The sequence below is a fragment of the Nanorana parkeri genome, unplaced genomic scaffold (genome assembly GCF_000935625.1).
Source record: "Nanorana parkeri isolate BGI_ZX_2015 unplaced genomic scaffold, ASM93562v1 scaffold217, whole genome shotgun sequence".
Lineage (NCBI taxonomy): Eukaryota > Metazoa > Chordata > Amphibia > Anura > Dicroglossidae > Nanorana > Nanorana parkeri.
Window position 1 is genome coordinate 1,015,319 of NW_017306485.1, and position 14,777 is coordinate 1,030,095.

Sequence of the window (14,777 nt, forward strand, 5' to 3'; positions counted from 1 at the left end):
CAGGCAAGAAAACTGCAGTTACTCATCACACCAGAATGATAAAACACAACTATAATTAGCTAAATGGAAAGATGTGGATCTTACTAATGAAAGTGCATCACAGCTGACAGTCCTAGCATATGTTGTGTAGGACTCAGCTCTTTATTCCAGCTGTGCAACCTTCAGTGAATACCAGCACACATACTCACCGTATGCCGTTCCTGGACCAAAGTCATTCCCTGCATCAATCAAGTACTGGGCCAGCTGCTCCTGATTATTCAAGCGACTTGGAGCTTTTCTGTCAAGCTTCTCATAGACAAACTCTTCTATCCTGGCATCTGAGAAAACAAAGAGAGAAGTCATCAGTTCAGTGTCATGAGATTGGAGCCTTGGGACCCTGCTAATATGCGTTTCCGAGAAAGGATATTAGTGTAAAGAAAGACAGCCATGAGCTAAACAATGGGATTGCTGACACACAAATGTAATTAAGGCGTTTTCAGTCAATTACAGTTAAATGAGGAGATATGACTATGAAGTGAATTACAAAAAAAGAAAATAAAGGAAGGAAGGCAATTTTATATACAACTGCTAGATCTATATAATTGGAGCAACTTACAACTTCTCATAACTTTGTTACAAGCCTGCTAACAATAAATAAATAAAAAGGACAGTCATACGCCCGTCAGCCAATAACTTATGGTACCCTTGGAACGAGAGTGGTCAGATCTCACCCCAAATTATCGTAATGATTGAGGTATAAACATGAACATTTGTGATGTCCCAAGCAGGCATATTTATGTACTGGTTCCCTGCCTCATCTCTGAGGAGCAATAGCAACCTTCTGAAAAATGTCACTCTGGACAATTGTGTTTTGTTTCCACCCCCCCCAGAATCTAGTCAGCCAGGGAGTGTCAGCAAAGGTTCCAGATTGCAATTGTTTCTGATTGTTAGGGTCAAACTTATAATTATCTCATTTGGGTACAAATGCCATAACAATTAATTGACAGTAAAGGTCTAAGATTTGCCTTAAAAATGTCCAGCTGCTCAAACATGGCACTGACTAGCTGGCTCTTTACTAATCTACCCAAATATGAAGTTGCATAGTTACTTTAGATTAAAATCGAACTTATAAAAAATTCAGAGTTAGGACTTACCGGTAACTCTATTTCCATTAGTCTTCCAGGACAGCATCACGAGATGGAATCTCCTCCCCCACACACAGGAAACACGTCACTTAATCTGTTTAAAAGACCCTCCTCTCCTCCACTCCCTCAGTCATCACGAGAACCGAAGGCAAGCTGGAAAAAGACAAGGCACAAACAGGCAATACCACTACATCACATTAACACTACAAGCATCAATGGGCGGGCAGTTGCTGTCCTGGAAGACTAATAGAAATAGTGTTACCGGTAAGTCCTTACTCTGAATTTCCCATAACGTCTTCCAGGACAGCATCACGAGAGGATAACCAAGAACTTACCAATTAGGGCGGGACCACAGCTTGTAGTACCTTCCTGCCAAATGCCTGATCCCCTGCGGTATTGAGATCTAGGCGATAATGCTTTGCAAAGGTGGAGAAACTTGACCATGTTGCCGCCTTACAAATCTGTTCCGGCGTAGCACCAGCTCGTTCGGCCCAGGACGTTGCCAAAGCTCTAGTTGAATGTGCCGTCACCAAAGACGGGGGAGGAACATTTAATACTCCATAAGCTTCCATAATGGCCTGCCTCAACCACCTAGCTAAGGAGGATCTAGAAGCTTGCTTCCCCTTGGACCCACCAGAGAACAGCACACATAGTGATTCAGATCTCTGGAAGTCCTTGGAAATCTTCAAGTACTGGAGCAAACACCGCCTCACATCTAAACAGTGAAAACCTGATTCCCTGCTCCCTACTGGTTTGGGACAGAAAGTAGGTAGAATGATCTCCTGATCAGCGTTCTGTGACGCGCTCCCCAGCTTGACTGAGGAAACACAAAAGACTGAGGGAGTGGAGGAGAGGAGGGTCTTTTAAACAGATTAAGTGACGTGTTTCCTGTGTGTGGGGGAGGAGATTCCATCTCGTGATGCTGTCCTGGAAGACGTTATGGGAAATGCTGACAAGTTTCATCAGCATTATTTTAGACTAGGGATTCTGTAGAAATCTGTTCATTTTAAGAAAGTACATAGAAATTAAAATTATAATCAAGTTTAAGATGGTTTGATAATAGGTTTGCCTTAACCCCTTCGTGACGGCAGACGTACACTGTACGTCCAGCCACAAAGGGACCAAATGACTCGTCACGTACACTGTACGTGACGAGTTATTTGCTGCACTAGAAGGCTGCTAACCGCTGAGAATCAGCGGTTACCTTTCAGTAATAGATGTCTAACTATCTAGAGATCCATTACTGAAAGGGTTAACCTTTTTCAGACACCCGATACCTTAATATCGGGTGTCTGAGAGTCACAGCAAAGCAGACACACATGTCGGCTTTTGCCGGCATTCTGACAGCTCGTATAGATCGAGAGATATCTCTCTCAAGCTATACTGGCTTTTTTTTTTTTTATCTTTTGACTTTCAAGAATAGATACAAAATGTTATGTATTAGACACATAATGTATCTATTCTTGAAAGTAGAATGTTTAAGTTTTCTGAAACATTCACTGACAGCTGAATCCTGAACTGCTGCAGGATCAGTGTCACTAACTTATTATCGGCTGTTCTGAAGTTTGAAGCAGCCTGATAATAAAAAAAATGTATTAATTTATCAAGCAGTAATAGTGAGATTAATTCACAATGACTGCCTGATATAATTAAATAAAATTTGTCAGTATAAAAAAAGTGAAAAGTGTAAATAAATTTAAAAAAATAGTGAAAAGTGTAAAAAAATTAAAAATAAGGGACAAATAAATGAATGTATGTATTGAATTTTTTTTTTAGCTGTGCTGGTTTTGTTAAAAAAAAATACTACAAATCAAAACTGGGAAAAAAAGTTTTTTTTTACGTTTTTTCCTCTTTTTTTAATTTGTATTTGTCCTAAGTGAGGCGTTAGACACACATATGTGATATAAATATATAGCCCTATCTGTCCTCTAAAAAACAATATATAATATGTGTGGGTGCACTTTGTAAGAAAGTATATTACTGAGGTGGAAGAATCACACAGCAAAAATGTCAAAAGTGTGTCAGTCATTTACGAACAGAAACCAAAAACAAGCTCAGTCATGAAGGGGTTAAAAAGAGCAGAGAAGTTTAAGAACATCTTTCAGGTCCCAAAACACAAGAAAACGTGGTGCTGGATCCTAACCTTAAGTGACACTAAACTCAGGAGTTAAATCTTAAAAATACATTCAAGTACACTAACTATTAATAAAAATGTATCTTATTTGTGCATCACTCAGCTATAGATCCTCAAATCATCTCTGAATTCATGCTGACACTGTCCTTCCTTTTGGAAGGTGGCTAATTTTGTTCCCAATGGTCCTTGTGTGTTGTAAAGTAGCCACCGCTCCAAGCTCACTCCTCTTACTAATTTGTATTGAGATTGTAGTCCATTACAGGGGTGAGCTTGGAGTGGTGGCTACTTTACAACACACAACGGGACCATGGGGAACATAAGTAGCCACCCTCCAGAAGAAAGGACAGTGTCAGCATGAATTCAAAGATGATTTAAGATCCACAGCCGAGTGATACACAAATAAGATACATTTTTGTTAATAGTTAAGGTACTTGAATGCATTTTTTAGGGTTTAACTCCTGAGTTAAGTGTCACTTTAAGTAAAATTGTCTAGAACAGGTAAAAAGGAGCTCAAAATGTGAAGAGAGATCTCTTGGAAGTATTGACCATGCACTAGGTCCTTGGAATGGAAGCCAAGAGGAAAATGTTGAGCGCAACAGAGTTTCACAAATCTTCCTATGAAGCTTTGTGATATATATTTTTCCCCCGGAGGCACTTATTTCTATACATGTCCCCGTTGGGGTGACAGGTGTCACGAGCACAGATTATGGGAGATCTCTACAAATATAGCAATAATAACTTGATGGTAGTTCTTTCCCCACTCTGTTAAAAACTAAAAGAAAAATGTACGGATTGTAAATAGTAATTCCAGCAACTTTTCTAAGGCGAGAAAGTTACACAAGTCTACATTTTCTTTAGTGTAATTTTATGCAGTCAAGTTCAGAGTACAAGCTGGCATTAATGTCACTTTAATTGCCTTTCAGAGCAGTACAACAAAATTCTTAAGCAGAGAAAGAGGTGGCCATCAGAAGTAAACTAAAATAATTAACTTTCATAGAGTTACATAGATCTGTCTTTATACACATCATAGAAAACATTAACCAATGAACATTCACCATTACAAGATGCCAACCCCATCCACCCATACTGGCTTCAAAAGAGTGTGTTGAGCTAGAACATCATACCATCCGATACTGCGCCGGATGTTAAAATTAATGAGATGTTCTGGAGTACCAACAAGAAGTTGAACTCACTGGTGCAGAACATAAACGTCAACTTGCTGAAAATATTTGATAATAGGGTGTTTAAAGTGTATGCAAAGACAAACGTTTTTTACATTTTGGATAGAGCAGGAAATGGTTCAGACGCCGGTCATGGTTTTTTTTTTTCTTGGGCTTTTTAAAAAATTTCCTTTACTTTTTGTCTCAGTGGCAAAGCAGAAAGTAGCCCTTCAAAGTAAGGGCATACCCACTCTTAGAGAGCTGCTACCAGAAAAGGCTTCCCCATTGGAAGATTTCCGCTCTATTCTTTTGACAACTTGAACGTTGTGGACTTCCCATCACTTTCTGGACCGGATATAGTGGTCACCAGCACACAGAATGGGGCCGAGTCTCTGCAGCAGGAACTTAGAAAGCAATAAAAACTATTCTATTCAAAACATTAGATACACATTGAAGATGAACTCCAGGTATGTATTACTTTGCATACTTACATTGGTCCAGCTTGGCCGAATGTAAGCATGCATATGCCATACCTGATCGGCCTCAGGGGATATTGTAAAACCAGAGCTACTACAGTACTAAAAATCAGTTTTCTGGGTCCTGGTACTTGCTTGTGCTTATCGGCTTACCCTCTGATCTGAAAACACAGGGGCTTGCTCGCTTGGCACAGCGGCCATTCAGAGAACGCCTCAATGAATGTATGGCATTTGACTGAACCTGGGATGTATATCACCCCCCTCGGCCAATCAGGGAACGTTTTGCATTCATTGAAAAAAAAAACTAGGCATTCTTTGAATGGCTGCTGGGCAGAGCGACTGCTGCCCCCCCCTCCTTCCCCCCCATGTTTTCACAGCACAGGGGAAGCTGAACAGCACAGTACCAGACCCTGGAAAATCACTTTCAGCTGCATACTGGACATATATCACCTGTCATATGACACATGTCATATCTTCTAAACCCCACATACCAACCTATGTTTTAAATCAAAGAAAGTGGAATGGCAATTAATTCCTTCCCATTTTAACCGCTTGCTGACCAGGTGTTTAACCCCCTTCCTGTCCAGGCCATTTTTCAGTATTCAGCGCTGCGGTACTTTGACTGACGTTTATTCCGTCATGCAACGCTGTACTGAAATTCATTTTATACAATTTTTCGGAGGACAGATAGACACCAAACATGTCTAGCTTTAAAATTGCGCGCACTCGCGAAATCGCAAAAAACTACCATACCCAAAATTGACCATAGGCGACTCTTTAAAAGCTTTTACCGCTCATCAGTTTAGCGTTATCAGTGATTAAAGGACCTAGAATTATTGGTCTCACTGCGACGTTCACGGCGATATGTAACGCGTTGCGTAATGGGCGCAATCGTCTCGATTTGACGCATGTTTGCATGTGTGTATGTTTGGGTGGGGACTTTAAAAAAACAAAAATTGTGTTTTTTTAAAATTCTTTTTAATGTGTAACTTTAAATTTTTGGGGGAAAAAACTTTTTTTTCCCCACTTAACTTTATTGCTATCACATAGGGGGCTAAGAAACCCCCCTATGTGATAGCAAATAGGATGTGACAATTCCTCTTTATTAAGACATCAGGGGTCCCCAAGACCCCTAGTGTCACCTAGGACCCCCCCCCAAGAAGCTAGTGACAGCAGAATGCGGAAGTGATGTAACATACATCACTTCCGCATTCTGACAGGGCAGAGGGGATCGCTTGTATGTTAACAGGCATCGCTGTTTTAAAATTTTGGGTGTTTCCCGCTCTAGTGCGCGAGTGGGCGTGGCTGAGCGGACGTCTAAAGCCGCTCAGATCTAGAGAGCTCCCAGCCGGCCGTTTTTTTTACAACAGCCGGCCGGGAGGTGGTTAAAGGAGAACTATAGGGAAATTAAAATGTACTCATCTCAAGAGTTTGAGCCTCTTTTTGGCAATAGTTTACTAATGTACTCCTGTGAAGCCACGCTGCAGCTGGGAAAGATCCTGACATTACTTGGATCCACCCCACTGCCTGATTGACAGCTGGTTCTGCCTCTCTAGAGACAGTGCCAGCCCCCTCCCCTGTCTGTCCCTCCAGTAAGTGCTGGAATAACAGATCTTAGGTAACTTTGGCTCACAGGAGTACATTAGTAAGTGTACTCCTGTGACTCGAAAGAGAACTATAGCCAAAAAAAGGTTTGGCTATAGTTATTTTAAATATAAATTTACCATCTACAGTAAGCCAATCTCTAACTGAATACTGATGTCCAAATTTCTACATTTCTTTGAAAATTAGCATCCAGTTCTATTAAAGTAATCATCTAGTACATCTAGTCCTTCTCTTGCAATGCCTGCATAGTTGTTATCTAGTCCAAATATGCCAGATTATTTATTCCTCCAAATATATCAATTAAGAAGATACTCCTCAACTGGAATATTCTTGGCCCACTGTCTATCCAAGATAGTGTACAAAACTCCCAGTGGAGGAGTCTGGCAGGTCAAACAGAGGAAGGAAAAGGGATTTGGTCACAGGAAGACGGCCATTATCAGATAAGCACAAAGCATTTCTTTAAGTCCTTGTTTAAAACGAAGCCTGGACAGCTTAAATAAAACAAAGGAGAAATGTTAAAAGGAAGTCAACAGCAATTGAACTAATAAATTAACGACTGTCATGATATTAGAATAAAATTTTTAGTCAACATGAGATTTCCAGGAATGCAAATATGAGGGAAAAGGCAACACGATGAGGGTTATCTTAGTGTTTCATAGTTAGTTCTATCAGCAGTGATAAGACAGGCTGTGTAGAAAAATACTAATTTTTTTAAAAAAAAGGCAGTATGAAATGATACTTTCCTGTATATCTTGTCCCTTCTATTGCATGCGACTGAGCGCCTTCCCAGCACATAACAGACACATATCGGGCTACACAGAATAAAATCAAGATACACTGGGGCGAATTTATCAAAGCACTTGCGACAGTTTTAGCCTCTTAGATAATTTTTTTTATGTGCAAATCTTGTCTTTTAACATGTGCCCCTGTTTTCACTTGAGCTTGCACTACTTTTCCAACTGCACGTGTTTTGCACCCGCTTTCTTCAGAGCTTGGACTACTTTTTCAGTTGCATGTTTTTTGCACCTGTTTTCATCTGCACTTGTTCTGGGCTGTCTGAAACTGGAGCATCACCTAAGAAAACAATCACAACTTAAGAAGTCCCCATGACCACTTCTTCAAGATGCGACAGTTAAGCTTTTTGCCTGAAGTTACCAGTCTTCTTTCTTGGAGTCTAATAAATCTAATTTATCAACAACATTACATCAGTGCAAGTTCAAACACTCACAATTGCTTTGATAAATCCCCCTCCCCCCCATGTTTTTTGCACCATTTTTGCACATGTTTAACCTCATTTATCAACATTACACTAGCTTGATAAATCTGTTGCAAATATTTTCCGTGCAAGTTCAAACACTCGCAATTGCTTTGATAAATTCCCCACACTATATTGCCAAACGTACGGAGACACCCCTCCAAATCATTGGATTCAGGTGTTCCAATCACCTCCATGGTCACAGGTGTATAAAATCAAGCACCTCGGCATGCATACACTTCTACAAACATTTGTGAAAGAATGGGTCGCTCTCAGGAGCAAAAACATTATGGCCAGTTTAAGTATCTTAGTCTGTCTCGATATTAGCCTTCCGTAATTCACTGAACAGCAACACTCAGGCAGGTAGAGTAAACACCAGGAACGTTTGAAGTGCACAATGAACATGCAAACAGGAGGAAAAAGCAAAGCAAATTAATGACATCAATATAGATCTTGTGTCAATAAAAATGTCAGTAAGTTGAATAAAGCAACTCAGAAGCAGCTTGATGTGCATCTGAAAGGCAAATCAAAGCAACTCAATAAGAGCAAAATATCCTGTATTCTAAAAAAAGAATACAAGAAAGGGGAGAGCGAGTGACTTTTTTCATACGATTGGAAAATTGAAGTGAATATGAACACAACTTTCAAGAATTTCAACTTCTTTAGTAAATCAGCCTCACAGTCTCAGTTCATGTTTTTACTCACTTGGATTTGGCTGTAGTAAGACTTCTGTCTGCCTCATAATTTTTTCAGTCCATATTTTTGTGCTTTCAGCCTTGGCAAGAAGATTCTCGAGGTGGGCATCTAGCTCTGTTTTCTCTGCCTGTCCAAGTTTCTCTTCTGTAAACTGTTGGGACAAAGACATAAGACACATGAGTTTGTATCTATAAACACACAAAAACCCCATGGATACAAATAGGGTCTTGGTAAAGGCAGAAGGTGAATACATCTTGTGCTTTATAAAAACAGAGCTGTAATAATGAGAATGATCAATCAGCAGTAGGGACGCACCAATACCGCTTGGGCGAGTACTTGTACACGCCCAAATTCTCCGATACCTTCCCCGATACCAGAACTTCCGGCCCAAGAAGGGGAACATGGAGCCAGCTTTCAGTGCGATTAGGATGCTGGCCGGCGAGTAATGACCCGGCTCCCTGCTGACCGGCCGGGAAGCCGGCTCCTTGCTGACTGCACCAGCCCTAAATAGGAGCTGCGGGCCTTGCCAGACTTCCTGTGTACAACGTTGGCTTTGGTTTAGTATTGCAGACAAGGTGGGGGTGAAGATGAGGGGGGTGCCGCAGATGCAGGAGAGGTGTAAGGGCCACATGAAATTAGGATTCAGCCCACAGGCCTTGTGTTTAACACATGTGTATACTATAACAGTATAGTATATGCTGTGACTTTACAACTCCTTTAAAAGACTGTCTAAACAAGTCCCAAATCTACTGTGTAGCTAGTGGTTTTGTGTTAGCTACAAGGCAAAAAAATAGCAAGAAAAAGAATGACATTGAAATGGTTAAATATTCATCACCGATTCCTACTACAACCTCTTCTATATCATGTCAGTTTATGTAATTATGTTTAGCTGCACTTTAAACACATGAATATATTATACCTGTTCCTTTTATATTATGCATTCGGGATATTATTACACCTTGAGAACATTTATAAAAACTTGGCTAAGAACTAGAATGTTTTATTCTCATCATTAACAATATTCATTTTTGCTGATTAATTAAATATAAAGTGATGCACAAATTCCCATTAAACCAGGGCTTGACAAATCCGGCTGGCTCTTGAAATGGACAGACTGGCTCCTGAACTCCATATTAATTTGCTAGCCCTGCATTACAATAATACACATACTCCAATAAAATAAATATAGAGTACCTAAAATTGTATGGCCTGTAACCCACATAAGATTTACAATCCACTTAAGTTAGCCACTCTTATTGTCAATAATGTAATTGAACAAACGGAATTTCAAAAGCAAAACTGCTGCGGATTGCACCGTCATTTCCCTTTTCCTAAATTTTGCAACTCATCAAAGTGCTTAAAAAATTAAAACATCACCTAGCTATTACAGCTATAAAAGAAGTGGACATACAGGTTTTAGGATTTCTAACGTTTAAAAAAAGCCGGAGGGCTTTCAAATCATATGAAATGATGACAGTAAAGAGGGTTAGGAGCCTGAACCTGGACAGACAAAACAGAAAAGTCAAACACAAGCTCCTCTTACAGTGGAATCTAGATCACAGCAGACGTCACAAGGGATTTTTCCAGTAGTGACACCTCATCAGTTCCTGATTTACACTATGCAAAGTGTATTTTGAGAGCTCATACCGTTAACAGTTTTACAAAAATGTCACCCCTGCTACATAAATCCTTTGCTGTATTCGTAATGACCTGCCAAAGCAGTTGGGAAGACCAAGTGTATATTAACCCAAGACCAAAAATACCACATAATATAGCTTACCGATCCTTAGACATGGTGGCTGCATTCTTTTAGTCTTTTCCCCCTTTATATCCATCTGGTGATTGTGCCAGTAACACACTTCCTTTCCTAAGAGGACAATGCTCACTCACTGTACAGTACCTGTACAGAATTGTTAATTGTGTACTATGTACTGTTCATCAGCATATGTTATGTTGCACTGTATAGACTTATAACTTTAGGGTACTATGTTGGTGCCTTAACTGTATGTGTTATTACTGCAAAATGAATAAAAAGATTTTACAAAAAACGCAGGAGTTAAAAGGAGAACTATTGGGTGAGTGAATTACAATCATCCCCATAGTTAGAGCCGACGTGTGACATTGAAACTGTCACACGTCGGCTCTATTGATCAAAAGGTGAGTGAAAACATTAGGGCTGCAACAACGAATCAATAAAAATCGATGATAATCGATAATGAGAATCGCTGACAACGATTCTCATTATTAATTAGTCCATTGTGCCCCTGGATGCTCCGCCGTTCCCCCTGCTGCGCCACCGGATGCTACTCCGTTCCCCCCGCTGCTCCTCCGGATGCTCCTCCGTTCCCCCCGCTGCTCCTCCGGATGCTCCTCCGTTCCCCCCGCTGCTCCTCCGGATGCTCCTCCGTTCCCCCCGCTGCTCCTCCGGATGCTCCTCCGTTCCCCCCGCTGCTCCTCCGGATGCTCCTCCGTTCCCCCCGCTGCTCCTCCGGATGCTCCTCCGTTCCCCCCGCTGCTCCTCCGGATGCTCCTCCGTTCCCCCCGCTGCTCCTCCGGATGCTCCTCCGTTCCCCCCGCTGCTCCTCCGGATGCTCCTCCGTTCCCCCCGCTGCTCCTCCGGATGCTCCTCCGTTCCCCCCGCTGCTCCTCCGGATGCTCCTCCGTTCCCCCCGCTGCTCCTCCGGATGCTCCTCCGTTCCCCCCGCTGCTCCTCCGGATGCTCCTCCGTTCCCCCCGCTGCTCCTCCGGATGCTCCTCCGTTCCCCCCGCTGCTCCTCCGGATGCTCCTCCGTTCCCCCCGCTGCTCCTCCGGATGCTCCTCCGTTCCCCCCGCTGCTCCTCCGGATGCTCCTCCGTTCCCCCCGCTGCTCCTCCGGATGCTCCTCCGTTCCCCCCGCTGCTCCTCCGGATGCTCCTCCGTTCCCCCCGCTGCTCCTCCGGATGCTCCTCCGTTCCCCCCGCTGCTCCTCCGGATGCTCCTCCGTTCCCCCCGCTGCTCCTCCGGATGCTCCTCCGTTCCCCCCGCTGCTCCTCCGGATGCTCCTCCGTTCCCCCCGCTGCTCCTCCGGATGCTCCTCCGTTCCCCCCGCTGCTCCTCCGGATGCTCCTCCGTTCCCCCCGCTGCTCCTCCGGATGCTCCTCCGTTCCCCCCGCTGCTCCTCCGGATGCTCCTCCGTTCCCCCCGCTGCTCCTCCGGATGCTCCTCCGTTCCCCCCGCTGCTCCTCCCGATGCTCCTCCGTTCCCCCCCACTGCTCCTCCTCAGATGCTCTGCGTCTTTCATGCCCCCTGTTCTCCCGCTGCGTCTCCGGTGTTCCCAGCGACTGGGAGCAACAGCCAGCCTGCTGTTATTCAGGAAGATCTCAGGTTTAGTTTATTCATTTGTATTGAGATTGTAGTCCCTCACGGGAGCGAACTGGGAGTGGTGGCTACTTTACATCACACAGGGACCATGGGGAACAAAAGTAGCCACCCTCCAGAATGAAGGACAGTGTCGGCACCAATTCAGAGATGATTTGAGGATCTACAGCTGAGTGATACACAAATAAGATACATTTTTGTTAATAACGTAGTTAAGGTACTTGAATGCATTTTAAGATTTAACTCCTGAGTTAAATGCCACTTTAAAGACCTGCACATCATAGATGATGATCATTCAGAATTTTTAGATTTAATAACTAGCAGAAACCTAAAAAGAAAATAAAAAAATTCTAGTTACCTGCCTTTGAATTCTTAAAGCCCAGTCATGTAACAATGGCAATGTATACTATAACCTTATATATAAGGTAGACTGAATCACACTCTCATGGGGACTCCATCAGTAAGATGGCCCTGTTATGGTTAATGGCTCCATTGAGATTGGAAATTATGATTGCTTCCTCTGACCTCAGAGTTTTCCTACTCCTCCTGAGCCATTCTTCTCAATATAAAAATGTTCTTTCTTGCTCTAAATGGGAAATCCCTTTAAAGCAATTGTCACTAGAATAAAAAAAGTGACCCCTGCAAATAAGAGTTTCTACTTACTTAAATTCCTCAATAACCATAAAGGATATATAAAATCCCCTCTGCGTGCACCAGATTCCTTTGCAAACCCAGACATCACCTTGTAAAAATATCAGTGACATTGCGCTGTAAAAAGCCTGTGCAGAGAGCAGAGCTGTGGGAAGGTTCCAGCAAAGCCACTTACCACAGGTTGCCTGTCTCTGTTTTGAAGATTAATTTCTCCACAATGACTAAAGCTACAGATGAGAATGATACCGTTGATGAGAATGTAAATACTTTAGTGTGCGTAATCTAGGCACAGATTCACTTTAACAAGATGGTGAAATTAAGAAACAAAAAATGATGATTAGCAAGGAATCATTTTTGAATTACTGAAGGGTACCACCAAAGAAAAAGAAAAAAAAAGAACAGATAATCAGAAGAAAAATCTAAAATTTGGAAAACTAGATCATTTGACTATCAAACTTCAGGTTCTGCCCGGTTGTAGCCAAGTTTTGCAATGCAATCAAGATCAAAACAGTAGACATGTTGGGTGTAAATGGAAACAAAGGTTGGGGCAAGAATTTTACAGTATTTACACAATGGTCACAAATGTGTCATTTCCTCCTTCCATTCAATCTTTTCTCTTTCACTTCTCAGCCTGAAAAATGACAGAAGCCAAAGCCAGGAATGCTGAGGAGGTGAAGCTCATTTATACAAACTGGAAATGGCTTACAGATGCCAGCACAACTATTTAAACAGACCACAGGCCAAAATTAGATAAACCGCTCTGGACTTTATCAATGTCGGGGATATGCCAACCTCCCTGAACACCTACAGTACATTCATATTCAGAATTCTGAAACCAGCAGTCTTATTATTTCTAGGGCTGCAACCAACTAATGAGAATAGATGTCAACTACTCTAATTTTCAATTCGTTGGCTGGATCCCCTAGATGCCTCCTCCACGCTGGGAGGAGGGCACAGCAAGCAGTGGCCCGGTGCAATAGCCAGCCTGCTATTACAATTTGAAATGGCCAAAAGTAGGCTGGCTATTGCTCCCGTCCACTACCTGCTGTATTTACATTCAGCTGCTATCTGCAGAATCTTGTCACTGGCAGCTGTCATTCCCTGGCTCGAAACTCTGCACAAGGAACATATATGAAAAAAAAAAAATGTTTAGCTTCAATTAAAAACATAATACAGAAAACAAGCAAAACATTTTTTTTTACAAAAATATGCCGAGGATATAAGCGAAATTAAATAGCCTCCCGTAACCCCAAAGATAACTATGGCAAAAAAGGTTGGGCCATAGTTTTCCTTTAATTTAATTGTTAAAATAAAGTCTGTTGAAGATGAACAGAACAAATGTTTTCCCTTTAGCTGTTATTTAACAATGTATCATCCAGCTACCTATATAGTCATATGCAAGCTGTGTAGTGCTGGCTCCTAGTTCCGGGTGAGATTTGTCCGGCCCTATTTGCCTACAACCTATAAAATGCAGAAAAAAGCAAAAATTCCGGCAAACCCCTAAAAAGTTTTAGAGGTTTTGAAACTGGATGGATTTAATAGTGTAAATTTTGTTTTGCAGTCATTTGATGCAGATGACAAATCAATGCCTAATTCAGAGATGTATGGGGGGAGTGAGGGGAAATCCAGGGATTCACCTTAATCCTAAATAACAGCAACATGACTGATGACGAGTAAAAACACAATATAAACTATGCAGAATTTGCAGGACTACAAATTCCAAACAGAGTTCCTCTCCCAACAACTACTTCAGTAAAAAAAAAAAAAATGGTGAACTAAATTAAATGCTACCAAGAAATATGGTGCATTCACGGATCAGCTGTTAGAATGATCTCAACTGCGGCCTTTAAGATCACCAAAGGGCCATAAATAATATTCAGTGAATCCAATAGGATAGAAAGCGGACAGAGACTGTGGGCATGCAACAGGAGAAGGTTAGAGACTGCAGGCATGCTGGAGTAGATGGTCACACTACAAATATATGGTTGTTGAGCTGCAAGTTGATAGAAACTGGAGGCATGCTTCAGGAGACAGTTTACATTAGATTTCTATCATAGCCACTGTACAACTCCATACTACCGCTCATGTACATGCCACCTAAACATGACAAAATCCATTATAAAAGACCAGAGGAAAAAGATATGAACAGCACAGAAGAAGAGTAAGATAGTAGAAAAGATCCAACAAACCATGAAACTAGGAGAAGCCAGTCTACAGAATATTTTATCTTCACTGGTCTCAGTAAGAACCTAGATAAGGAAAAAACAGACCACTGTCTCCCCTACTACAGCCTCATTCCAGGCAAAATATGACCCCCC

The 14,777-nt window shown here is 42.0% G+C and overlaps 1 protein-coding gene across 4 annotated transcripts in view; it reads right to left on the minus strand.

Moving 5' to 3' along the window:
* The window catches only part of SH3GLB1 (SH3 domain containing GRB2 like endophilin B1), a 55,867-nt gene that overhangs the window by 35,852 nt on the left and 5,238 nt on the right, over positions 1-14,777 (minus strand). For all 4 annotated transcript variants that reach the window (XM_018555905.1, XM_018555904.1, XM_018555903.1 and 1 more), the window contains exons 2-3: positions 8,460-8,601; positions 189-317 (exon numbers count right to left, since the gene is read on the minus strand). In XM_018555905.1, the coding sequence (XP_018411407.1) occupies positions 189-317; positions 8,460-8,601 (271 nt within the window). The remainder of the gene's footprint in view (positions 1-188; positions 318-8,459; positions 8,602-14,777) is intronic.